The sequence below is a fragment of the Setaria viridis genome, chromosome 7 (assembly GCF_005286985.2).
Source record: "Setaria viridis chromosome 7, Setaria_viridis_v4.0, whole genome shotgun sequence".
NCBI classification, from domain to species: Eukaryota; Viridiplantae; Streptophyta; class Magnoliopsida; order Poales; family Poaceae; genus Setaria; species Setaria viridis.
In genome coordinates, this window is record NC_048269.2 from 19340280 (window position 1) to 19367523 (window position 27244).

Sequence of the window (27244 nt, forward strand, 5' to 3'; positions counted from 1 at the left end):
GACAACAACCGTATGCACTGTTGAACGTACCCCTTGACCACGGCGGTGTAATCAACCAACCAGCGATGCGTCCGGTGCCCGTGGCTCCCTTTCTAGTCACCTGAAAGTGCAAGCGGGGGGCAGGTGCGAGGGGGACAAAACTACAAAAGGGAGACAGTCCAAGGCGCGGGCACACCAGCCGGATCGGAACAGATAAGACCGAGCGAGCCGAGCCGATGTGCACTCAACTGACGGATGGATTTGAAAACGGAGGCAGAGCAGAGAGAGTAACCAAACCCAAGGGACGTTTTCTATAATCATCCAGCTAATACCTGGGCTGTAAACAATTCCCTGTAGCCAGCCAGCCGCCCCGCAAGTTACCCGCACATGGGCTGGAGTGCTGGACGGCCGTTGCGTTCTCGCTGTCCCCGACGTCACACGTATTGCCATTGTATCTCGACGCCCGCCGGATTCAGACCGTAGAGAGGTAGGTGCCGGGTTGCCATCGCCTCGCCCCGAGTCGACACGGTCAGCCGCCGCCGCACGTCTCCACGAGCGTTCCGCGCGACACGTCCATCGTTGCCCCGGCAGATCACACGCGGTTCAGGCTCGCTCACCGACCCCCCGGGACACGGAAGCCACCAGCCATCTGCCCTCGGCCTCCGTCCGGGACGCGCCCGCACGCCACCCAACAACCCGCGGCGGGGCGGGGGGGCGAGTCGGGGAGTGGTGGGCGCGCACCACTCTACTTCTACCGCCCTGCCCGCGGCGCTGACCCAGCGCACGCACACCACAGCACACGAACACAAAATGCAGCGGCAGCAGCAGAATCCCCCGCCGCCGCCGCACCGGCACGCGAAGACGGACTCGGAGGTGACGTCGAGCATGGCGCCGTCGTCGCCCCCGCGGGCGGCCTACTACGTGCAGTCGCCGAGCCACGACGACGGGGAGAACAAGACGGCCGCCTCCTCCTTCCACTCCTCGCCCGCGGCGTCCCCGCCGCGCTCCCTGGGGCGGGCGTCCAGGGACTCCTCCTCCTCCCGCTTCTCCGCCAGCGCCAAGGGACCCTCCTCCCGCGCCGCCGCCGCCGCCAACGGCTCCGGCTCCGCGCCCGACCCCCGCGCCGCCGGTGGGGGACGCGGGCGCCGCGGCGGAGGCGGCGCGCCGTGGATGAAGGAGGCGGCCATCGAGGAGGAGGGGCTGCTGGGGATGGACGACGACGGCGACGACGGGTACGGCGGGTCCGGCGGCGGCGGGTGGAGCGGGATCCCCAAGCGGGTCCGCTACGGGATCCTCTTCGTGGGTGCATTCTTCGGCCTCTTCTTCTTCTTCGCGCTCATCCTCTGGGGCGCCAGCCGCAACCAGCGGCCCGTCGTCACACTGCACTCCGCCACGTTCCACCGCTTCGTCGTCCAGGCCGGCACCGACGCGTCGCTCGTCCCCACCGAGATGGCCTCGCTCAACGCCACCGTCAAGCTCACCTTCCGCAACACCGGGACATTCTTCGGCGTCCACGTCTCCTCCGAGCCCGTCACGCTCTACTACACGCAGCTCCAGCTGGCATCCGGCAATGTAAGCCACTGCTCATCCCTCTGCCTCCTGCCGCGCATGATCGATCGATCGAGTCTCATTTACTAATTCGCTCAATTTCAAGGATGCTAGAGTAGCACGGTACATATGATTTGTCAGTTTTTGATGCTGTTAGAATCTGAGGAACTGAACTATGCAGTGCAGTCTCAGTAATGGCAGTGGCGGTTTCTTAGTGCAATGGTCTTAGTGCAGAGTCTCAGGAAACTTGTCGCTTTGATGCCAAATTTCAGGACAAGTTTTCTAGATTTCTATGCTAACCGTTAGGATACGTTAAACATCAATTTTTTTTACATAATCTCCCAAACCAATAGTAGTCTGCGAATGCATAATGTAAAGAACAGGGCACACATTTTTCAGTCATTATCTTTGCTTGTAGCAGAATAGCAGTAGATATATGAACGCTGGACTACAGCTGCACACTGACGTTGACCCGAACAACGCGCGGTAGCGGTTGCGGTCGACAGCGAACCGCTGACGGGAACACGAGAGCGCAGTCACCGGCCCATGCCGTGGAAACTCGAGAATACACAGCTCATCCCTCGCAGTTACCCACACCATCTCCATCGCTAGCTGTCATCCGGCTCACCCGGGTCGCCTTCCTGCGATCCTGCATGGCTGCACATCGCATTCCGCATTTACGTTAAAATTCAATGGCGATTCCTTTTATTTATTTTTTGGAAAAGAAAAAGGTTCTTTGCTTGGCGAGATGACAATTGACCGTGGCTGGACGCTGCAGATCAAGTACTTCTACCAGGCGCGGAAGAGCCAGCGGAGCCTGACGGTGTCGGTGGTGGGCGACAAGGTGCCGCTGTACGGCGGCGGGTCGAGCCTGAGCAGCACGCCGACGACACTGCCGCCGCCCAAGAAGAAGATGCCGCCGGTGGTGGTGCCGCCGCCGCCGGTGCCCCTGCAGCTGACGGTGCGGCTGCGGTCGCGCGCGTTCGTGCTGGGCAGGCTGGTCAAGCCCAAGTTCCACAGCGAGGCGCGCTGCAAGGTCACCATGGACCAGACCAAGCTCGGCAAGCCCGTCTCCCTCAAGAATGCCTGCACCTACAGCCACTGATAGGTCATTATAGATATGCATATCCATTGCTCGTCTGCTGTGGCTGCCGTCTCCGTCGTGGTCGTTGTTTGTTGGTTGGTGTTCTTGAACTCTCTCGGTCGATATACTGCGTGGCGTGGTGGAGAATTATATTGGTCGATTGCTATGTACAGAGGAATTTTTGATGTGGGAGAGTTTGAGATGGAATAAGAATTAAACGTTTCTTTCTTGATGATGCGGCGCTCGTTTGAAACTTGGATTGGATCAGAACAAGCTTTGTCAGTTACATGTTTCAGAAGCCATCTCGTCTCCAACAGATAGATGGCTCAAATCAACAGCTACCGTTCACCTGAAAATTCTCCTTATTTCACCTCAAATCACCGAGGTCTTGTTCTTTCATCTGAATCTGACGAATGTAGCAACAATGGTTCCCCCCTAAAAAAGATCATCACAAAGGAGGACCCGATCGAGATAAATGAGCAGATCCGTGTCACTGTTGCAAAGTAGGGAGTACGCACGAGATGCATCAGTCAACTGCAGTACCCTGTTCTAGCGATCAGCCGATCCTAGCGCATTGAATTGAAGTACTAGCAGGGTTCAGTGAAGGCGTCAAGGGATGGAGCTCACATGGACGCTGTCAGATTCAGGCAGGCAGTCAGAGATCGGAATTCATACTGCTAGTAGCTCTCAATAAACAAACAGGCATCGAATTCAGGCGTACAGGGGGAGTATTATCCTGACCGCGTCCCAGCTGAAGCCGCGGACCCAACTAATGCGAGTAGTTTACTCTGGCGGCGCACTAAACTATGTTCGGAGAGGCGAGATGCGTTAATAGCTGAGCACATTGTTGCTCTGTTATAGAAAAAAAGGTTCAGCAGATTGCTTGGGATTTGGGAAATGGCCGTGTTAAGCTTGGTCACATTGAACTTGTTGTTTCAGTTTTTTTTTAAATATTCAAAATACTTGTTGTTCTACAAATCGTAGACAATTATGGTCGACGTTCTCCACTCTTACCTATATTTATCAAGAGGGGTTTAAAACCCCTACCGATTATATATACAAATTAAAAGCAAAAAAAAGAAGAAGAAAGAATAGAGATATAACACAAAGCAAAGTGTACAAGATAGGAAGAGAGAGAGAGAGAGAGGGATGAGAAGGGATAAAATCGCACAAGGGGACTCTAGCCAGGATCTAATTTGAGGAAAATATTTCTTCTTCGCACGAAGCGTAAGCATGTCGAATTCAGTTTTGAAATTTGGCCTTGCAAGTTGGGACTGTTGGTGGCGCTTGGTTGAAAATGCAATTGTTCCTGACTAGCCAAATACTCCAGAGAGGAGAATAACGATTTCCATAAAAAAAAAGGTACTGTCAACTGATTCTTGAAATGGCTCGTGGGGGTCATCAGAATACTGAAACTTGGACAGAGATTAGCCCCCAACAAGCAATAGCAAAGGGGCATTACAGAGAATACCCTCATATGAGGGCAAGTCCATGTTACGTCTCTGTAGAAGCCCTATGCTACTCAGGCACTCAGCCTGTCCTTCGTTAGAAGTCAGAGAAAAAAACGTTATGTTTAAGCTGGCTACAGGATGATTTCCAGAGCCATTTAAAAGATGGCGGCAGGATCAGTGTGCCCGGCCACAACTTTGTATGCTTTTTTTTTTGAAACGAAACAACTTTGTATGATTGCTAAGAGGAGAAATTACAGTTGCCCCAAATGTACTTGCAATGTGGAACATGGCCCATTATAGCATAATTTGTGATTTTAGTGATTGAGTGATAGCATAATCATTGAGACTAATGGTTTGTCAAGCATGTGCCTTCTAGATTTTCTAGGTCCCAAATATGTAAACCAAACCATGCCAAGATCGTACTCAAGCATCCAAACCATAGTATTCTTGATAGCTAAATCATGGTATTCAAGCATCCAAGCTATGGTATTCAAGTGACAAAGCTATGGTATCTAGGATTGTTCTATGGTATTCAAGCATCCAAATGATACAGAAAATCCAAAGATATAATCCTCGGTGTGCAAGTGGTGGTATTCAACATAGAAAAAGGTACCATCGGATGTTCCGATGGACCATCGAAGCAAGCGTCGGAGTGAGCATCGGATGAATTGGTACAACTGCAGGTGGCAACCTGAGTCAAGACCATCGGATGTTCCGATGCCCCATTTTCAAGAAGTGTCGGGTGACTTCTGAGGTAAAGATGCGGGAATTAGAGGAAAACCCTAGACCATCGGATGTTCCGATGCTAGGTCGAGAGTAGTGTCAGACGAAGCATATTTACTTTGGAATCGTCCAGAGAGGTTTTGGGAGAAAACTCTTCTGCACCGAATGATCCGATGGTGCCATCGGAGGAACCATCGGATGAATTTTGGATGTGCCAGTGAAGAACTTGGGCGCGGGGAGGCCAGATATTCCGATGCATGCCAAAACAAACCATCGGAACATCCGATGGTATACTTTAACTAGTTGTTGGAGCAATGGCTCTTTGATACCTTGGGCTATTTATACCCCCTCCATTCACCCATTTGATGTTGCTGGAGTGTGTAGGAATCTATTGGAGATCAAGACTCATCAAGAACACATCCAAGCCACCAAAAGTGCTTAAGTGATATTCTAAGGCTTAGCACAAGCTTATGAGAGTGATTAGTGTTAGGATAAGCCTAGAGAAAGAGAGATTGCAAGGTGTGCCTACCTTGCGATCGGTTCTAGGAGTGAACCACAGTTGTACAAGGTGTGCTGGTGCCTTGGAGCTTTGGTAGCTCGCCGGTAAGTTTTCGACCCTCCGGCTTGATGTGGAGCGGCATCGACGACCGTGTGTGGGGGACGTGGAGTCCTCCTTCCTTAGTGGAGAAGCTCCTTAGTGGAGATGGCATCAAGGTGACCGGGGAACTTGGCGTGAGCCTTAGTGGCCAAGCGTTTGTGGCAAGTCAAGGGGCGTCTTGGGAGAGACTTGGTGATCGGGAAGCAATACTCTTGTGTGAGTGCTTCAACAACGTGAACTAGTGGTGGCTTAGTGTCTACTGATACCATTGGATAAATCATCGTGTGAAGAGTTTGCTTCCCCTCATTTCTTCCTTTACATTTCCGCATTTCATACTTCCAACTTGTCTGCCTTTACTTTCTTAGTGTAATATCTTGCTAGGATTGACTTTAGGTTGCAAAACTTATTTTGGATGATGATTTCACATTAGATCAACCATTGTTGCATATCTTGATAGCATGATCTAATTTAAGTTTGATGAAAAATAGTGAAAACTATAGGTTGTCCCTCCCTCTCTCCTAGGACACGAGCACAATGTTTACACGATTCCTCTGAAAATACTAGTCTCTCAAGCTTAAACTGCAAGAGCTGAAACTGATCATAGGCATGCGGGGACAGTTGGAGGTGACTATCAAGGCCAACAACCCTTTGGACTTATGTTCATTTTTTTTTAAGGAAAAGAGATCTGGGAAGGCCTGCTGTGGCCTATCTATATTTTAATTGCACCGTTAAATAACTTCTTTCTGGCCTAAACTACTACACTCGCCTGACATTGGTGAAGTCTGTGCTCACGTCTCAAGCGGTCTACTTCCTAACTTTATATGCGGGCTCCAAAAGCGGCCATGAAATAGATCGATGGGAAGCGAAAGCAGTTTGGGCTGGAACTGGATCTTTGACGGGAGGGAAGTGCAAGGTCAACTGGCCTCGTTCCGCTGGGCCAACTAAATCAGGAGGCCTAGGTATTCTTCACTTCGGCAGATTTGCAAGAGCTGTAAGGTTACAATGGCTTTTGCATGAATGGTCCGATGAACAAAAAATGTGGATTGGATCGGAAACCCCATGCAACTCAACTGATAGAAAGCTCTTTGCAGCCGCAACCTCACTTCACTAAGGCGACGGGAAGAAGGCGATATTCTGGCATAGTGCCTGGCTACAAGGCCGACGGCCTTGTGACATTGCACCTAATCTCTTCACAATTTCAAAAAGAATGAACAGAAGTGTAGAAGCGGCATTGTGCAACAATAGATGGCTTAAAGATTTGAACCTGCAACACGCTGGGTTCTTGCCTCAGCATTTTGTCGAGTTTGTTCAGCTATGGCAAGCCATCAGACACATACATCTACAACCGCGAACTTCAGATACGATTACTTGAAAGATAACAAAAGATGGCAAGTATACCACAGGTTCAGCTTACAGAGCCCAGTTCCTAGGATCGATGGACACTAATTTCCACTCCCTGATTTGGAAAATATGGGCACCCCAAAATGCAAGTTCTTTGGCTGGTTGGCTCTGCAGAATCGACTCTGGACTTGTGACCGAATGGAAGCTCGAGGCTGGGACAATAATGGCTGTTGCCCGCTTTGTCGTCATGATCCAGAGATCGCAATCCACCAATTTATGCTGGCGTTTGGTTCCCTTTGCTTATTTTTAGCACGTGTCACATCGAATGTTTAGATACTAATTAGGGGCATTAAACGTAGACTATTTACAAAAACCATTACATAAGTGGAGGCTAAACGGCGAGATGAATCTATTAAGCCTAATTAATCCATCATTAGCAAATGTTTACTGTAGCAACATATTGTCAAATCATGGACTAATTAGGCTTAATAGATTCGTCTCGCCGTTTAGCCTCCACTTATGTAATCGGTTTTGTAAATAGTCTACGTTTAATACTCCTAATTAGTATCTAAACATTCGATGTGACGGGTGCTTAAAAATAAGTCAGGGAACCAAACCAGGCCTATAGAGTGCCATTTATAGAGTGCAGATTCACAACAAGAATTTGGTAGGCCTTAGCAACTTGGACAGCCACCGACAACCTGCTGCCCAGTTCTTAGCCTGTCAGCAACTCAGTCCACCAATGGTGGGCAACCATGGCCGCACGAGGCGTCTTCAAAGGAGACGTGAGTTAAGATACATGAGACGCGTTTTTTTCCGTGTCTTCAAATTTTCATCTCTGATGACAAGTTATTGGAGACACGGATTTGGCAAATTCGCGTCTCCTATGGTAGAGTCATCAGAGACGCAAATTTGGTAACCCACGTCTTCAATGACCCTCATAGGAGACGCGGATTTGGTAACCCACGTCTCCAATGACAGGGTCATTGGAGATGTGTTTTGTCAACCCACGTCTCCAATGACAAATTAAAAAAATAAAAAAAGGAAAAAGAGGACAAATACACATTTTATTCATCATATACATTACAAATACATCACACAAATCTTATTTCATGAGGTGAAATATATAACTATGTTCTCATGGGAACCTCGAATGACATGCTATAGATGTTACAAGCCTCCTGAAAGAAATAACAAATTATGTTCTCATGGAACTTGGTAAATAGCAAGAAACCTGAAACGAAATACAACCAATTATCAAAGATTCAGACTTCCAGTCGTAGAGAAAGATCAGTGGACTCGCATGATGGGATAAGTATGGGTGGGGAGGGCTCTCGACCGATCGCTAACGGGATAGCCCTCCCCGCCCAATCACCTCCTTTTTCCTAAGAAGCACATGGCTATACAAGGATGAGGCGTCAAAGAAGAGGGTGCGGCCGTGGCGGCAGTCGTGCACGTGGCGCATGCGATGGTCGGCGGCGGGGGATGGGCGGAAGGAGGACGTGGTGGTGGGGACGAAGCGGGAGACATGGAGCATGCTCTGGTTGTGGAGGAAGCCGAGCATGGGGCAGTCGGGTGGAGCGCGAAGGCGGGGTCAGCGAGGATGCGGAGCCAGACCTTGCAGATCGTGGAGGCCTGCACGATGCCCGCGGGGTCGTCCGGCAGGAGGCGGAGGAGGATGACGTCAAGGATGGTGACGGGTGGCGGCACACTCGACATTGTGGTAATGCCCTCGGAATCGAAGAGAAGTGTTCACCTTTGCATCTATATATATAGAGTATAGAGACCTCCTTCTACCAGGTGTGTTCTTCCTCCTCCTCCTGTATCACCGCGAAACCCTATCACAAATCGATAGCTGCCTAATGTCGATGCTTCCTTCCATCCAAGCGAGTTCATCTTCCATGTCAACACATCAATTTGATCTTTATTTAATAATTTGTCTGTGTGTTCATTGGAAAGTTCCTCGTATTCTAAAATATTCTCTACACATATTCTGAACTGCATGCAGGCTTTCCTTTTATTCTGCCAAAATTGCTTGGCAGCTTGAATTATTTGAGGGCTAGTTTGGCAGGGCTCTGACTCCTTCTAAAACAGCTCCGGTTCTGGCTCCTCTAGTGGAGCGGCTTCTTGGGTAGAGTTGAAGTCATTTTAAAAACCGTTTGGCAAAACGACTTCTTTCTTTTTTTAATGAATGCATTAAAGATGTCAATTGTCCAATATGCCCCTCACTATCTAACTTTGTTGTACAAATGAATTTCGTAGTCTCATTTAGATATAAGATGATTTCATATGAAATAAAAAACAAATACTAATTATAATTATAGATTAAACAAATAATTTCTTTTTTCCTTTTTTCTCTCTCTTCTTTTTTTTCCTCCCTTCTATTCTCTTATCCGTTCCTCCACCGTTAAGGACCTTACGTCCTTTCTCCAGCTCAGTGATGCTTTGCCTCCCGCCGCCTACTTCCTTCATTCCTTGCCGTGCGCTACTTCTGGCTTGCTGCCTCTTCGTCGCCGCTGCGTAGGCGCTCATTTTGCTCCGCAGCTGCTGCCCGACACGCGTCGTGCCGCATCTCCGCCGGACCACGCGGAGCATAGGTGAGGCTATCGACGGCACACCCTTTGCTCCCGCGCGGTCGCGCTCTGCCCCGACGTGCCGCTTCCCCGCCGCCGCGCTTTGAGCCTGGCATGCTGCTCCCTTGCAGCACGTTCCGGCCAGCCCCAGCACGCCACTCCCTGATGCCGCGCGTGCTTCCTCGGTGAGTGGCATTTTTGCCGTAGTGTCTGCAGATTTGGGGGCAATTGCATACTTTTGCATGCGGGGATGGAGGAGCCGTCACCGGAGCCATTTTTTTTGCTCCGTGGGCGTAGTACAAAAACAGCTCCGGCTTCAGGTGGGCTTCGGCCTCGAAGCAGTTTTGCAAATGGCCGTTTGGTAGGGCTCCCGGTGAAGCCAGTAGTGGAGCTGTTTTGGGAGCCCTACCAAAGGGGGCCTTAGTCATCATGTATTACACAACGGTAGTGGAGCTGTTTTGGGAGCCCTACCAAAGGGGGCCTTAGTCATCATGTATTACACAACCTGACCTGTGGTACGGACCGTGCAAAGTATTATGAACGTAATCTGATATACTATGCCATGATGAGATTGTCGATAGACACGCCAACTCTGTTAGGTTTAGATTTTTATGGCTGCGCTGCAGCTGTAGCTGCGGCAGCCAACCACACAGCCACAGCCAAATAGTAGCACCAGCACTAAGGGGGTGTTTGGGAGGGGGGTAAACCCATTTTAGCCAGATTTTAGCCCTTCTCATCCAAACACCTAGGCTAAAATGAAGGGGCTAAATTTTAGCCCCCCATAATCCATTAGCCCCTCCAAGGGGTGCTAAAATGGACTAAAGGGGCTAAAAGTGGTCCCCTGTCCAAAATTCCTCCCCTTGCCCCTCTCTCTCCTCCCTCTCACTCCTCCCCGCCAGATCTTGCCGCACGGCACCCTACCGCCTCCGCCTCGCCGCCACCCGACCCGCCGCCTCCGCACCCCCCTCTCGGTGCCACCGGGCTTGTCATCCCCGTCGGCGAGGGAGACGAGGAGGACGGTGGCGGTCGTCCGGATCCGGGGTGGCCGGCCGGATCCTCGCTCCCCATCCTCGCCGCCGCCGCCGGATCCGCACCCCGCCTCCGGTCGGCCCCGCCGCCTGCGAGGCCGGGACCGCTCACCACCACCGCCGCTACCTTCGCCCGGCCGCTGGAGCGCCCAAGCTACCGGAGCCGGAGCTTGATCCGCCGTGTGCCCAAGCCACCGGTGGAAGACGACGCGAGCTGCACGTTGGACGGGACCGGCAGGATCGGTAGAGGCGGCGGCGTCGCGGCTGCGGAGGTAGTGGCACCATGGCGTAGAGGAGGAGTAGGTGGGCGAGCAGCACAGGAAGAAGTGTTGCAATCTTCTGTCATGGAATTGGCTTGGAAGGAAGAAAAAAATCTTATCCTTGCACTGCCGCAGGAAGAAGTAGAAGAGGGGTAGAGGAGAGAAGAGAAAGCAGGGGTAAATAGGTCTTTTGTCAACATATGTGCTAAAGTTTAGCCTCCCATCCAAACATCCCAAAAGGCTGAAGTATCACTTTATTTGAGGGGGCTAAACTTTAGCCCCTCCTCCCAAACAGGACATAAGGGGTGTTTGATACCCACTACTAAACTTTAGCACTTGTCACATCGGATATTTGAATACTAATTAGGAGTATTAAACATAGTCTAATTACAAAACTAATTGCACAGATGGAGTCTAATTCGCGAGACGAATCATAGACTCCATCTTTGCAATTAATTTTGTAATTAGCTCATATTTAGTCCTCCTAATTAGTATTCGAACATTCGATGTGACCTGCTAAAGTTTAGCACATTCTATCAAACACCCCCTAAATTGGATGGAAACAACAATATTCGTAGGTGTTTTGGGCCAGCAGCCGATCGGCTGTCACCAAGCTGCAGCCGTTGTAAGAAGCTCAAGCGAGCAAACCCGCGGCAGCCTGTTCGGACGGTGGATGCTGCCCGCTGTTTGCTGCTGCTGCCGCTGCAGCTGCGCCGCTCTCTGCCGAGCAGCAGTTTTTTTTATATATATATACGTGAATGACCGTATCTGATCTGAATGTTCTGAATGTTGACCGATGGTTTCTTCTTGTTTGAATTATTAGTATATGAGATAAAAGAAGATCCAAGCTCGTCTCTTTAGCTTTCCAAATTCCAAGTAAAATATTGTTATCTCTTCACGCATTTTCCTCACGCCTAACATGCTTTTGGTGTGGTCATGTGGGGTGGATGCTAGTGTTCCTTCAATGTAATGTAACACCACAAGTGCTCTGTAAGCATCCACGATAAGGTTCCGATGCAATTTAGATCAGAAGCAGCAGCAGCAGCTTGTCAGTTACTCTTAGGTTGTTTAATTCAGAAGCTGCCTGGCCTCCAACAGATAGATGGCTCAAATCAACAAAAATATTTTTCCAATTCTGCACGCATTAATTTTGTATAACTTAACTTAATTGATCTATTATTACTGCGTACCATTATCCTTTTATTATTTCTTTCCTAATATGATTCCTGTGTTATGGATCCATGGAGAGTTAGAGGAGGCCAAATACTTCATGAAAATCATTTTAATTTGCACATGTAACAAGTTAATTAATACTCCACCGTTCCAAAACGTAGGTCGTTTTGGCTTTTCTAAACTATATTTAGAAAAGTCAAAACGACCTATAATTTGGAGTGGAGGGAGTATGTAGTACTATCCTTTACTGCCTCTTCCAATTTATTCTTTGTGCTTTCCAATCCGTTATTTTGCCTCTACCTTAGATACAATGGTTATGAAAATCTTCCCACAGCGTGGATGCCTGTTTATACTAATAGAATTTGTGCGTAGTGATCCTTTTCTGCTGTTTTCAGGAAAAAAAATCCTGTTGTTTGGTATGCCTATTTACATGACTTGCTAAAAGTATAATAATGAATGTTTGTGTGCATGCATTATGCAGAAGACAGAATAAAATTTCCTCCTCTCTTAAACAAATATGAGAAGAGTATGCTGCACATTTTATAGTTCTCATCACATCGAGATAGTACAGTTTGGTGGTCGTTATGTTAGTTAAGATGAGCCCAAACGAGAGACACCAAGCTTGGGCTGAGCCGATCACATCCTTCCCTTTTTCCCGTCTCTCTTTCAAATATTTTAATATTTTTATTTTAAGGTTTCTTTGTCCAGACAAACCTCAAAGTGGAATGCGACTCAATTAGGTCCAGTTTGGTGCAGCGTCATGGGCTCAGGCTCCTCCTGCCATTTCACTGTAGTATTACTGTAGCACGGAGCCTCTTTTCTCTCTTCTCTCTCCCTCTCATATCCAGTGGAGGAGCTCCGGTGCCCGGCCAAACAAGACCTTATACATCAAACTTTGTTCTAGACCACACATCAAATTAACTTTGTTTAGAGCACATACACATCAACCGTATAGTTTGATAAGATATTTGCTTAGCTTTAGATAAGGTCCTTAACAAATTAAAGTAACCTATCATCCCTCCTTTTTTTTCTCCTCCTCGGCATTCTTGTCTCCACAACAAGCAAAAGCCGCACGCCTCCCGCACCAACCGCTTGAAGAGTAATCGACCTCAACAAAGCACCACCACCATCATCGGTCACCTTTGCATCATGCTGCCGGCCTCATCTCGCTTCATAATCACACCAATCATCAGTAATCGCCGTCCAAAAAGGCATTTGCTAGGACAATGCCACCTTGCTACCCTCTGCAACCACTGCTATTATACTGTCCAGTACCAATCTCTTACTTTTTTTCCTTGTACTTGTGCCCAGTTGAATTTGTGGAGTTTGAAATTACGAGTGTTATACGCCATGTGTGCAATGAGTTTGCGAGAAGCAAAGTTTTTGGAGTGGGATGGGGTGGCAGAGGTTTTCAGATGGAGTACTCAACTGAACTGTATTATGGAAGTATGGAACGGAGTACTCAAAGCCTCGGAGTTTCAGATAGAATAATGCTTGGTTTGGAGCCTGCCACAAGCAAGTTCGACGAAGCCACACCACGTCCATTTGCTCTCTCCATGATGGAAACCTGATGATTTGAAGCAATGCCGGACTGCAGCCTGACAAGGAGTTTCAGATCACTTTCAGTTAGCATCGCCATCAGGAATTAGAATCCGTTACGCCAAAAACTCAGAATTGGATAGGCGCATGCAACTGTGCCGCACTGTTCCACCTGAACATTTTGTCCTTCCTCAAAAGTTTCATCAGCAAATATAATACTAATTGATCCGAATCTCGCAGCAAGCAAGATCGACGACGCCACACCACAGCTTCTCGCTGAAAACCTGAGGATTTTCTCAACGCCGCCCTGCAGACCGAGTCACTGACAGGGAGTCGATGCTATTACCATCGCCGTCAGAAATTAGAGTCTGGTACGCTAAAAATAGAATTCAATGAACAATGCGACCCCGGGAATAAGAACCCGTTACGCGAAATTCAGAATTGAATGAAGAACGATGCAACCGTGGTGAAGCACTCCTCCACCCTCAACGGTTTCAGTCACTCTCCAATCTCAGGCCTCCAGTGATCCAGTCAACCGGATTGCTCCGCGCCGCCACTGAAGGCGGCGGCGGCGAAGTAGAAGGCCGCCGGCCGTAAAGGAGCGCATGAATGGGGAAGGCAGCTGGCAGCACACACGACGACGACCGCCGGCTGGAAAGTCTGATGAGTGCAGGGAGCACCCACGAACACAACCCTGCATTGTTTCTATGCTCTGCTGTCCTGCATCGATCAGCTCCATTTTCATGCGACCGTATCAGCACATCCATTCACAGATAACAAATCCATCTCCAAATCACGGTCCCCTTTTCCCCTTAATTTTTGCAATCCCTACAGCACTAGTGCCAAGTGGCGCTGATAGTACTGCACTACTGCATAACGAACTGATTGACGCGTAAACAAGGTGTCATGGAATTAGCTCTGTAAAGGCGCGAGGATTAGAGAGGACAGTAATCAGATCAGATCAGCTCGTGCGCCCGGGTGCTAATGAAACAAGAGCCGCTGTCGTGGGAGGAAAGCAAGCCTTAGGCTGGTGACATGGACGCGCACCGAACGCCTCGATGATACATGCTTTCGCGCCAAGCTAATGGCACTGTGCAATGATTGCAACGTCGACGAACATGCAGGCCACCCCCGTCATCGGCGATCACAGACAGGCCGAGCTTGCTTTGGTGATCTTCCAAAGATTCTTCTTGGGGTTCTTTTTCTTTGACAGTTGATTAGTTCCATGCAAGGCCAAGCCGCCATGGAATCCATTATGTATATAATGCATCTGGTAGGGCGGCACCACTGCCCCGGCGACGACGCGACGACTGCGAGTGCTCTCCAGTCGTGGCGTCCACTCACTCACTCTCACTCAGCTCAGCTCTCGCCACTCCGCCGCTCATGCATAAGAAGCGGCAGTTCTGAGCTCAAGTGAGTCAGCTCAGCTCAGCTCAGTTCATCCATCCACTCGCTCGCAGTCTGTCTGCGCTGCGGCGTCTGACGCGATGATGTTCCGGGCCGTGCTGTCCGGGGCGATCAGCCTCTTGCTGCTTGCAGCGGCGGCGGTGGCCGGCGGCGAACGGAGGTCGTACATCGTCCAGATGGACGTGGAGAAGATGCCGGCGCCGTTTGTGGAGCACGAGGGGTGGTACCTCTCCGTGCTGTCGTCGCTGGCGTCCGCGACGACGACGGCGGCGGGGGAGAGCGCGCCGCCGCCGGTGCACCTGTACACCTACACCCACGTCATGCACGGGTTCAGCGCCGCGCTCACCTCGGCGCAGCTGGAGGCGCTCAAGGCGGTCGACGGCCACGTGGCGGCGTTCCCGGAGACGTACGGCCGCCTCCACACCACGCGCACGCCGGAGTTCCTCGGCCTCAGCGCCGGCGCCGGCCTGTGGCCGGCGTCCAAGTACGGCGACGACGTGATCATCGGGATCGTGGACACGGGCGTCTGGCCGGAGAGCGAGAGCTTCAGCGACGCCGGCATCAAGAAGCCCGTGCCGGCGAGGTGGAAGGGCGCGTGCGAGGCCGGTCAGAAGTTCAACGCCTCCGCGTGCAACCGGAAGCTCATCGGCGCGCGGTCCTTCAGCAAGGGCCTCAAGCAGAGCGGCCTCGGCATCTCGCCCGACGACTACGACTCGCCGCGGGACTACTACGGCCACGGCTCGCACACGTCGTCCACGGCCGCCGGCGCCGCCGTCGGGGGCGCCAGCTACTTCGGCTACGCCAACGGCACGGCCACCGGCGTCGCCCCAGTGGCCAGGGTCGCCATGTACAAGGCCGTGTTCTCGGCCGACACGCTGGAGTCCGCGTCCACCGACGTGCTCGCCGCCATGGACCGCGCCGTCGCCGACGGCGTCGACGTCATGTCGCTGTCCCTGGGCTTTCCCGAGACGTCCTACGACACCAACGTGATCGCCATCGGGGCCTTCGCCGCCATGCAGAAGGGCGTCTTCGTGGCGTGCTCCGCCGGGAACGACGGCTCGGACGGGTACACCATCATGAACGGCGCTCCGTGGATCGCCACCGTCGGCGCCTCGAGCATCGACCGGGACTTCACCGCCACCGTCACGCTCGGCAGCGGCGCGACCATCCATGGCAAGTCGGTGTACCCTCAGGTCAGCCCGGCGATCGCCGGCGGGAACCTCTATTACGGCCACGGCAACAGGAGCAAGCAGAGGTGCGAGTACTCCAGCCTCAGCCGTAAGGACGTGCGCGGCAAGTACGTCCTCTGCACGGCCGCCGGCGACGTGAGCATCGGGCAGCAGATGGACGAGGTCCAGAGCAACGGCGCCCGCGGCGCCATCATCGCCGGCGACACGAAGGAGTTCCTCCAGCCGTCGGAGTACACCATGCCGGTGGTGCTGGTGACCGCGTCGGACGGCGCCGCCATCGCCAAGTACATGACGGCGGCGTATGGGGGCCGCAGAGGGGCGCGGGCGCCCACGGCGAGTCTCCGGTTCGGCGGCACGGCGCTCGGCGTCAAACCGGCGCCGGCCGTGTCCTACTTCTCGGCCCGCGGGCCGGGCCAGATCAGCCCGACGATCCTGAAGCCCGACGTGGTCGGGCCCGGGGTGGACATCCTCGCGGCCTGGGTGCCCAACAAGGAGATCATGGAGAAGGTCTTCACCAAGTACGCGCTCGTCTCCGGCACGTCAATGTCGTCGCCGCACGTCGCCGGCGTGGCCGCTCTTCTGCGGGCGGCGCACCCCGACTGGAGCCCGGCGGCGATCCGGTCGGCGATGATGACGACGGCCTACGTGAAGGACAACGCCGGCAACGTCATCGTCAGCATGCCGAGCGGGTCGCCGGGGACGCCGCTGGACTTCGGCGGCGGCCACGTCAGCCCCAACGACGCCATGGACCCGGGGCTCGTGTACGACGCGGCGGCCGACGACTACGTCAGCTTCCTGTGCGGCCTTCGCTACAGCAGCCGTCAGATATCGACGATCACCGGCCGGCGAAACCCCAGCTGCGCCGGAGCAAGCCTCGACCTCAACTACCCGTCCTTCATGGTGATCCTCAACAGGACCAACTCGGCCACCCGGACGTTCAAGAGGGTGCTGACCAACGTCGCGGCATCACCGGCGAAGTACAGCGTGTCGATGACTGCGCCGGCGGGGATGAAGGTGACGGTGTCGCCGACGGCGCTGTCCTTCGGTGGCAAAGGCAGCAAGCAGACGTTCACGGTCACGGTGCAGGTCAGCCAGGTGAAAAGGAGCTCAGATGAGTACAACTACATTGGGAACTACGGGTTCTTGAGCTGGAATGAAGTTGGAGGCAAGCATGTTGTCAGGAGCCCTATAGTCTCAGCATTTGCCCAGTGAGGAAGACATAACAGGAGCAAAAATAAAATTATGGCCGTAGAAAACATACTATATTTGTAATTAATCCTGATCAGGCACAGTAAGAAATATAGTCTGAAGAAAGGGGGGAAAGCCTCACCAGATACTAAATTACTACAGTTGACAAGTGTATTTATAATTTATATCTGATAATCAAATTATAGATTTCTCGATTGTTTTTTTTTCTTCAGTATATCAGACTCTGCTGCAAATGAACTGCAACCATATCCTGGATTGCTCCAAAAGCAGCACACAAATGCAAAATGGTTGGAACTGAAAGGCACTTGCACCACATCTTTGCCAAACTCAGAATCAGATGGGTGCTCTGTTCACCATCATCAAGAACAGAACGAACATCAATTTACTACAGATAAATTGCAAAAGATATACTAAAGACACGATGGTCCATGTTAATAAGTTTCATACAATGAGTTGGAGCCAGGTACATCTCCACCTTCACTCCTACGATTTGTACCTACGGGCATTGATAGATCATATACAAGATAAAGCAAAGACAACTTCCAAGCTCCAAACGTAGCATTGTTGCGAGAAGATAGTTCACAAAAATTGATCAACAAGCAAACCCCAGTATCTCCACAGCCAATTGGATCTGTAAAATGGGGATACTAGTAACACTATCAACAATAATCCAATTGGATACTATTAAACACAGAGGAATTCAATCTCCAAAGCATCCAAAAATATAGTGTCCTTGGCTCCACAGAAAACTTGCTGCGCAGCAGAAAAATCTTGAAAACCCATGGCCATCTTGCTGATACCAGATCACTGCAGGTCTGCAGTACTCAGACACCATTCCTACAACTAGTCCAAAATCCTAATCATCCTAAACTTCTACCTTAGGCTTAAGGTCACTGTCAGCAGAACAAGACCTGCAAATGATTATCCATATCACATCAAAGTCATTTGCCACCCACAGTTAGGTACTCTCCATGCTGTTGTTGACCATATTAACATGGGAGGAGATGTATGCGAAAACTAAAGCCGATCAAGCTAGATGAGTTATCGAGTGGCCTGACTGCTAGCTGTGTGGCTTTGGAGCTCCAGTGCCTTGTAGCACAGGTGCATCTCTTGTACTGGCAAGGCAGAGGGGCCAGTACAAGTCTGAGATGATACCAGGAGGTAATGCCTCACAAGTACCCAAAGGATAATGAAGTTTTCTAAAGAGACTTAAACACCAGTTCCAGTACATCTGATGATGACAATGACAATGCACCCAGGTACTACGACGGTCATCAATCACACATTTCATGGTTTCAACTGATCCTGCCATTACGGTGGGCTGTTTCAACTGTTATTGGATTCGCCGTTAGCCATATCATAAAATGTTCTTGCACTAACTATAGTCTCAGCATATCCTTTTTCATCAGCAGTCGCAAAATTACTTTCATGGTTACTGCAATGGATCAGGTAATGCCTGGTACCATCCACTTTAGTATCGAATGTTTATCAGGGTCTCCGGTCTCTGACAGTCTGATACCACAGGATGTCCTACCCATGGTGAAGGTGAACTGTGTCAGCTCGTGTGGCTCCCAAGGGTACACCATCATAGATGTCCCAGACCAAATGGTGTTCCAATTGACATCTATCACCAAAATTAATCTCATGTCAATTGCAGATAAGTCGTCCAATAATTTTCTGATGATGGCATGACAGAAGCAGATAAATTCCAGTAGCAACCATGAAGTGGTCAACTAGTCATCGTGGCAGATGGTTCGAAAGTACTCGAGGAACCAAGTGATTTCCTCATGTTAAGGTTGTATATCAGGCTCTTAAATGATGGAGACACCAAGAATTACATAGCTGCAAGCCTGCAACAAGAGCACCAAGTTCCATATTCATTTCATCATGTTGAATTGGGGTTGAAACAAACACTATGAGATGGGCTTCTGCTGAGAGAATTGAATGCTGAACAAGAATGCATGGAGATCAATGACACCAAGCTGATCATCCAGTACATACCCGTTCTATCATCGCCACATAATCATTACAAACCTGCTTTGCTGCATGGCATGCATGAGACGGGGCAGTAACCATCCAGTCTGCCATGACAACATCATACTTGGTCAAAGTAATGATAATAGCATAATTTGGTCAATAAATCCACTAAGTAGAGTAGGCACAATTCTGCAGTGTTTAGGTCATAGCCGTGTCATGTTAACCCTTCAATTTAAACTTTATAAAAATATAAATTATGCACCTGATCCGTGCTTCTTGACTAGAGTTCTTCTGTTTTGTGCCTCCATAAATCTTTCCTGGGGCAGTAATAACAAAGATACCCCACACCAGCTCTGCCGGTGCCCAATCTTGATGTAGATTATATCATTCTTTATAAGATCAAACAATTCTGCAATACTCAATGGGATATTAGGAAAAATAATGTAATCTACATCCAATTAAAATATTCACATGGGCATCCTAACTGGGGCTACCGGGTCAAGGAAACAGTGTTCAGAAATACAGAGGTAATGAGAAAAATTAGCTTTGCCCGTCTGGGTCTTTAAGTAATACAATAGGCAGATCTCCGGCCGGCTCACTTCAAAAAGAAAAGAGGAAGCTTTGCCCATCTGGGCCTTAAGTAATACAATAGGCAGATCTCCTGCTGGCTGGGTTCAAAAAGAAAAAAAAGGGGGGGGGGACCACGGCAAGGGGATTAGCAATAATGTATGTATCATATATTCTCAAAAAAAAAGTTATCATATATGACCTTAGCACAAGTAGAAGATATATATGTTTCGAACAGCATAAATTCTCTCAGGATTCAAGTTATGTTCTTGCTACAGGTAAGTTCATTTCCATAATACTGTTATTCTTCCATAATATATATGGTCTATCCATATATAGATGTGACAACCTAGAAGGGAACAAAAAAACCTGTCCAACAAGAACCACGATTCAGCCAGCTGATTATATACGCATCCAACATCGAACAGAATAAATGAAGATGGTGGCTAAAACGTGTTGGTGGAACATACCTTGAAGAGATAGCTGAGAAAATTAGCTTGTTGTTGGTGTAAATAAGTAGCAACACTAGTACTCACAGTCACATGGTGCTGTTGTGCTGGCACCTTTTGAAAAACTCAACTGATTAGCTGATGTAGTGTATATAGGTGTGATAAGAGGTGTTAAGTTTTGTGTGAATAAGGATTGGGAAAACTAAGCACCTGCAGGATTTGTACTATCAACTGAAAGCATGAAGGATGAAACAGATAAAATTAGATGATAGACACCACAAGAAAATTAAGAAATATCTAGATGTTACTTCATTTAACAAGGTGCTGAGGGCCTCAAATATGCTGCCCTGTAACACATTACATCCTTTGAAATACAAAAAATTAGCACTCTTCCTTTCGAAATACATCTATATTTACACTTGCTATTGCATAGCAAAAGGACCACCCAGAGTCTCATACTTCTAGGTAAGATACTCATGTTGTAAACTCCAACTTTACCTTAAGTTCTCTCTGCACTATCTAGTAGCCAAACAAAGTACGCAGATTCATAAATCTGGACCAAAGAATATTAATCAAATATATCATTGTTCTGAAATAGATTTCTCAATGGCTTTCACATAAACAGCCTTTGGCAGTGTCCCTGTAATACTATGTATTTTCTCTCCATCCTTGAAGAGTAAAACAGTTGGAATCCTGTCAATATTGTAAGCAGTAGCAATCTGCGGGTAATCATCAGCGTCGAGCCTATAGCATTTTATTCTCCCATCATATTCTTGTGCTATCTCATCGACAGTTCGTGTGACCATTCTGCAAGGTCCACACCAGGAGGCCCAAAACTCAATAAGCACCGGTACATCACTGCAGATCACATATTCATTCCAAGAGCATGCGGTGATTCTTTCAGCTGTAGAAACAGACAGAATATTGCCATTAGACAGTTTCCAAATATTTCTAGACAAGCTTCATGGAGAAAATTTTGAAAATACATTTATGTCAAACATAAAGAAGTTGCTCTGCTCATGTGACAGAGATAGGAAACTTGAAAAGGTAAAGACTTGTATAGGACATCTGAGAGTCTTTAGTTAGCTGAATCACAAAGATGACCTAACTTGTTGGGTTACCTATCACACAAAGGAGACGAATAAAACAATGCACGAGATCTACTCAATCATACAAAGTGTAGGAACAGGAGCAGACACCAGAAATATGAGGATGTAGCTCAAAAATCTGCAGGGCAGTCAGATAATATAATAAGCACAGACCCATGATAGCTACTCTATCTTTATGGTAAAACACTTCGGGTTTTGAGTTGTATTCACCATCGTGTGTAGAACTAACTCGCACGTAGATAAAAATAACCATTTACTCGTGAAATTTTCATTGCACGGGAACAGGAACAGATATTGGACTATTTCAAAACAGTTCCAGCCAAGTCCAATTTTATTTCCAGAATTGATTACCATAGCTAATTTCAGCATGTATCAAGGCTCAACTTTCCACCAGGTTCAGATAATCACAGCTTCAACTCAAAGGATCAACTGCACCAGCCTAATTCTTCTGCCCCTGTCTCATTCCATTCCCATGGGTTACATTCTAGCTTCCAACAGGCTGCGTTACACCACAGCATTTAGGCCGTACCATTGGAGCACAAGTCCGCCATAAGCAAGTAAGCTACAAAGCAATGCCAAGTGGCAACTACAATACAAACTCGAAGCAGGCTATTGGCACTTTGGCACATTCCATCCGACAAGCAGTTAGCGAGCAGTAAGAGAGCATGGGAAACAAAGCTTTCACGCCTCAACGTCACGGGGATTCAATCAAAATCAACTAGGCCCTTACCGCCGGGGGGGTAGGCGCAGATCACCCTCACTGCCGCCGCGCGCCGCGACGGCGGTGGGCGCCGGATCCGGGACGCGGCGGACTCCGGACGATGCGCCCAGCGGCGGCACGGCCACCGCCGGGCGGAGGAGGAGCCGGAGCCGACCAGCCTCCAGTGGCGGGACGCGGAGGGGGAGAGGGCCGGTAACGCCACGGCGGAGCAGAGCTGGCGCGGCGGCGCGGGGCAGGAAGCGGCGGCGGCGGCCATGCGTGACTTCGTGAGTCGAGGTCGAGTCGTGGCGGAGAAATGCGGTTGGTAGAAAATTCACGAGACAGCCGCACACGGCCGATCCTGCCTCAAGACAGCGACGGTTGACCCCACGGCGAAAACGTGCGGGCGCCCGACTGCCGAGCGTTGGGCGTTGGACCCTTGAGCCTTGCGATTTCTCTCGCGTCTCGCTAAAACAAAATAAATTTGACGTAAAAATAAATTTCGGTAATAGTCTCTAAATTTATGAGATATTCTCGCTTAAGTGTACAAACTCTAAATTTCAGTAATATAACGTTTGGATTGCAATATATAAAAGCATAGGAATTAGAAAAGATAGAGGCATACCAAAGTTTTCAAGCCTCATGTAAGTTTGCCTTCATTTCATAAGAATTTTGTTGGATTTTAGAATGATCGACCCTTTGTTCTAAAGGATCACAAAGAAAGGAAACATTTGCATATGAATCCTGTAGGTGCAAATTTAGGGACAATATACGAACGCACTCGAACGTGCAGCGTGCAAGGAGCTCCTTGCAGCACCTCCACAAAGGTCGGTCAGACCGGTTTTGTGGCGAGTCCAGCGAAGAAGCCAACAAACGCTCGCCCGGGAGGGACCCTGTCAGCGTAGGCGCATGCAGGGTTGTTCTAGGGTCGGCAGGCCACCTAGAACGTTCTCATCGATGTAGAGACGAAAGAGGAACAACAAGTAGTAGATTGGAAAAGCTAGGGTAAAGGGAAAAGATAAAAGATAAAAGATGTATTTTTGATCGATTGGATGCCCTCAATCGACCGTGACACTTTATATTTATAGGGAGGGGAGATCTTGCCCCTAATGGAGTCGAAACCTTTACAAATCTTGTGCAAAAAAAATACAACTCCTACTCAGACTCTATAGATCCAAACCGGTTTGACTTGTCTCCTCGGGTGCAGATCTTACCGAGGTCATAACTCTCTCATCCGAACTCCAAATCGGACATTCTATGAATTTTGATCTACTCAATGAGAGCTACATAATAGTGAAGTCCAATTTAATTTGGAGGACTTTGACCAAACTGGTCTGATCGGTTGGGAGACCGGTCTAGACAGGTCTGACCAGGTCTGCCAATTTTGGTCGTCAACACATGCCTCCCTATTTTTTGCAAAGTATGAGTGCCAAAAAACACTCTCCTGGACCAAAATTACCTAAGGATGATTATGAATAATGCATCAGCCATATTATTTTTTCTCTAAGGGTGATACCATCTTATCGGCCATAAGACTTGCTTTTAATTCAAGAAACAACTTGTTTTGCCCTCCATACCTGCTTAGTAGCTGCTAACCTCGCTGGCATCACCTCTGCATGTTGCTCCACCGATCGTTGCTTCCGTAGTCGTTGTAATCTTCTCTTTTGAGTACTCAGCTGTGGGGATTTTGAATTTTTCTTGATGTCTTTCTCACCTACTTTATGGCCAACAGATGGACTTCTGTCCAGATCATTGCTAGCAATAATTGGTCTTTGCATTGAACCATAATTTGGACATGTAGGAGGGTATTGAATGATATATGGTTGCATATGTAAACTACCATAATCCAAAGGTGAATAATAGCAAGGATATGACCAAAATCATAGTGTAGTCGATCCAACATATGAATAAGGTGCATCAACATAATTAACTTGAGGTTCATAAAAGTATGGTTGTTCCTTAGGTGAAAAATTTAACCTTTTACCTTTATTTGGCCGACTTCCTTGTTTCTGGTTCCCTTCTTGTACTTGGCCAAAAGTTACTCGAAGGTTGGCTTCACCATGTTCTTTAACTTGGAGTCAGCCCCACTGCTTCTGGATGAGCCGGTCAGACCAGTTCTGAGACTAGTCTTTACAGCACTGGCGTTCTTGCTTTTGTCTTACCCCTGAGCATTGAAGTCTTCGATGTTCCTTGAGGGGCCTTCTGCAACAGCACTTTTTCCTTCTGTTTTTCCTCAACAATGATTACATTTATCCTTTTAGCCTTTTTAGCTTGATGTGGTCGAATTTGCACTTTAGGATTCCGTACTTTAATGGTGTTCATGAAAGCATTTATAGGAAAAGGATTCTCATCAACCTGCATTACACGAATCTTTAATTGTCCTTCATTGATGGCTGACTGTATTTGTTTATGAAAAACAGTACAATCATTTGTTGCATGAGAATGAGAATTGTGCTATTTGCAATAGGCATACCGTTTTAAATCTTCAATTGGCGGTATGGCATGAGACAATCTGATTTTTCCAATTTTTAACAACTCATCGAAGATCCTATCGCACTTGGCTGTATCAAAAGTGAGTTTAACATCCTCTTGCCAATTTTTATTAACCGGCTTGATAGAAGCACAAGCACTAGGTTTATCTTTAGGAGACCAAAAAAATTCAGCATCATAAACATCTTTACCTTCATCGTCTGAGTTGCAAGATTCACAATTAAATGCATAAACAGGATGACTAGTCTTTTCATTAGATTTTTGTTAATTCCTAGATTCTTTAAGTCGGTTTTCATTAGCTAGAGCTTTTTGCAATAACCGACTAACATCTAGGAATTCTTGACCATCTAGCTTCTCTTTATGAATATCAAGCAAACCAGCAGAAGCAAGATCAGCTAGATCCCTATTAGAAATTGTCAAACTATGGCACCAGTTTCTAGTGTCTCTAAATCTTCTAATATCCTTAAAAACAGATTCATTGGCTTTTTGCTTAACTAATGTAAGGTGTGACAATTTTAATTCAATTTCACCAGTAAAGAAATAATCGTGAAATTTATTCTCTATATCAGCAAAGGTGTGAACTGAATTGGGTGGCAAATAAATAAACCAAGTAAATGCAACACCCGATAGAGATAAAGGAAACAATTTCATCTTACAAATATAATTAGAACTAGTTTCACCACATTGTATAATAAATTGGCCTATATGCTCTATTGTATTTCTACTATTATCACCATTGAATTTAACAAACTCTGATATTTTAAATCCTAGTGGGCATGAGATATACTCATAACTATCAGGATACGGTCTTTGGTATGACCGATTCTTGACTTTAGACTCCGTACCAAAAGTTTGTCTAAACAACTCAAGCATCTCTTCTCTAAATCCTTCCATCCCATAAGTGGCTTTAGGATTACTAGCCAATTCAGGACATTGTGCTCGAGTTAAAGTAGGCTGTGGTGTGGTATATGTTGGTGCTTGGTTCGGCAATGTGTTAGAAACATGCTGCAACGAACTATTAGCATTAGACAAAGGAACATATGAACCTACAAAGGGCTCGCTATACACAACCGTATGTGGCATCATAGCATTACTAGCGGTAATTGCACTCCCTCTACCAGCCGAATTACCAATGGTAGTCCGGCTATGTATGTGGTTTATTGGTGATGCACCAATGGAAATTTTAGGTATATGCAAATCTGATGGATTCTCAAGTGCAGTATATTTAACATTTTTGGTATTAGAAATAGATGAATTAACATCATTACAAGAAAATTGTTTATCAAAGTTGGCCTTTACTCGCTCTAAACGAGAATTAATCATAGACTCAAATTTTGACTCATGGTAGCAAATTAGCTCCATCAATAAGATTAGCAACTTCTGAGTTAGCTTCAAGTGGTTTACTCACATCGGGTATTACCTTTGATCCTTTGATCAAGGAGAGGAGGAAACTGAAACTCTTTAATCTGCACCACTCCTTGTTGACGAGTCTTTTGAAAACCCGACATCAATTCCTTCCACTCTTTCGAAAACCCAACATGAATTCCTTCCACTCAGCTTCCCTCGAGCTTTCTGAAATTCCTTGAAGGCTTGGCGCTTGTCATCCAGAACATCTCCGTCGGTCATGTCGATGATGTTCTTGGGGTCGATTTCCGCAGTAGCTCCTTTATCATCAGCCATAGCAACTGACAGATCCTTCTTCTTCTTCCCTAGCGGAGTCACCAAAATGTGTTGGCGCAAATTTAGGACCAACACACGAACGCACTCGAACGTGTAGTATGTGGAAGAGGCTCCTTGCATCAGCTCTACACAATCCGGTCAGACCAGCTATGTAGACCGGTCAGACCGGTTTCGCCGGTGAGTCCGGCGAAGAAGCCAACGACCGCTCGCCTAGGAGGGACCCTGTTAGGGCAGGAGCACGCGGAGTTGTTCTAGGGTAGGGTCGGCAGGCCACCTAGAATGCCCTCAATCGATGTAGAGATAAAGGAGGAACAACAAGCAGTAGATTGGAAAAGCTAGGGCAAAGGGAAAAGATAAAAAGATAAAAAATGTATTTTTGATCGATTGAATGCACTCAATCGTCCGTGGCCCTTGATATTTATATGGAAGGGAGATCTTGTCCTTAATGGAGTCAAAACCCTTACAAATCTTGTGTAAAAATACAACTCCTACTCAGACTCTACAGACCTAAACCGGTCTGACCGGTTTCCAAATCGATCCGACCTGCCTCCTCGGGTGCAGATCTTCACGAGGTCATAACTCTCTCATCCGAACTCCAAATCGGACGTTCTATATATGAATTTTTATCTACTCGACGAGAGCTACATAATGGTGAAGTCCAATTTGTATTTGAAGGATTTTGACTAAATCGGTCTGACCGATTGGGAGACCGGTACGGACAGGTTTGACCAAGTTTGCCAATTTTGGTCGTCAACAAATCCATGTTCCAAGGGAGGCTAAAGGGGCATTCATGCCTGTTTTGTCTGTGTCACATTTCCATTTTTCTTGGATTATGTACGGAGTGCCCGTGAAACTTAGACCCAAACAAAGAATTGCCAAAAGACAGTAAAAGAAAAAAAAGTAGAAATAGGATAGAAATGCATGAGCAAAATGGAGGATTGAAAAGCACAAGAATTTATTGAAGAAGTTGTTTGAATGAGCCATAAGAAAAAGTAAAAATTTAGGTTATTTATGTAGAGTGGATGAATCGTACCGGTTGATTTTACTTCTCCGTTATTTTCCTCGGCAAATTAGGTCCTATATTAGCATTGTATGAGCCGAATCTACCTCGAAGGTAGTCCTCCCCCTCGGCAGGTAAGTAGCCTTTGCGACTAACATCTTTGCTACTG

At 48.0% G+C, this 27244-nt stretch overlaps 3 protein-coding genes across 3 annotated transcripts; 2 read left to right on the forward strand and 1 right to left on the reverse strand.

The window, feature by feature from the left end:
- Positions 1-625: 625 nt before the first annotated feature.
- Positions 626-2843, forward strand: LOC117865854 (uncharacterized). The gene is made up of 2 exons (XM_034750096.2): positions 626-1551; positions 2306-2843. The coding sequence occupies exons 1-2, from the start codon at positions 790-792 to the stop codon at positions 2630-2632; spliced, it is 1089 nt and encodes a 362-aa protein (XP_034605987.1). The 5' UTR covers positions 626-789; the 3' UTR covers positions 2633-2843.
- An 11658-nt stretch (positions 2844-14501) lies between these two features.
- Positions 14502-17299, forward strand: LOC117865150 (subtilisin-like protease SBT1.5). The gene has a single exon (XM_034749274.2). It carries the CDS (start codon positions 14785-14787, stop codon positions 17104-17106), a length of 2322 nt encoding a protein of 773 aa, XP_034605165.1. The 5' UTR covers positions 14502-14784; the 3' UTR covers positions 17107-17299.
- A 3083-nt stretch (positions 17300-20382) lies between these two features.
- Positions 20383-22250, reverse strand: LOC117865151 (thioredoxin M3, chloroplastic). The gene is made up of 2 exons (XM_034749275.2): positions 21936-22250; positions 20383-21000 (listed from the first exon to the last, which is right to left on the reverse strand). The coding sequence occupies exons 1-2, from the start codon at positions 22180-22182 to the stop codon at positions 20678-20680; spliced, it is 570 nt and encodes a 189-aa protein (XP_034605166.1). The 5' UTR covers positions 22183-22250; the 3' UTR covers positions 20383-20677.
- Between the last annotated feature and the right edge of the window lie 4994 nt (positions 22251-27244).

Bases quoted from the DNA above. Each gene is read 5' to 3' on its own strand.
- LOC117865151 (XM_034749275.2), bottom strand. From the start codon at position 22,182: ATGGCCGCCGCCGCCGCTTCCTGCCCCGCGCCGCCGCGCCAGCTCTGC. The intron at 21,001-21,935 runs GTAAGGGCCTAG...CTGTTTCTACAG, and splicing joins CTGCGCCTACCCCCCCGGCG to CTGAAAGAATCACCGCATGC.
- LOC117865150 (XM_034749274.2), top strand. From the start codon at position 14,785: ATGATGTTCCGGGCCGTGCTGTCCGGGGCGATCAGCCTCTTGCTGCTT.
- LOC117865854 (XM_034750096.2), top strand. From the start codon at position 790: ATGCAGCGGCAGCAGCAGAATCCCCCGCCGCCGCCGCACCGGCACGCG. The intron at 1,552-2,305 runs GTAAGCCACTGC...TGGACGCTGCAG, and splicing joins TCCAGCTGGCATCCGGCAAT to ATCAAGTACTTCTACCAGGC.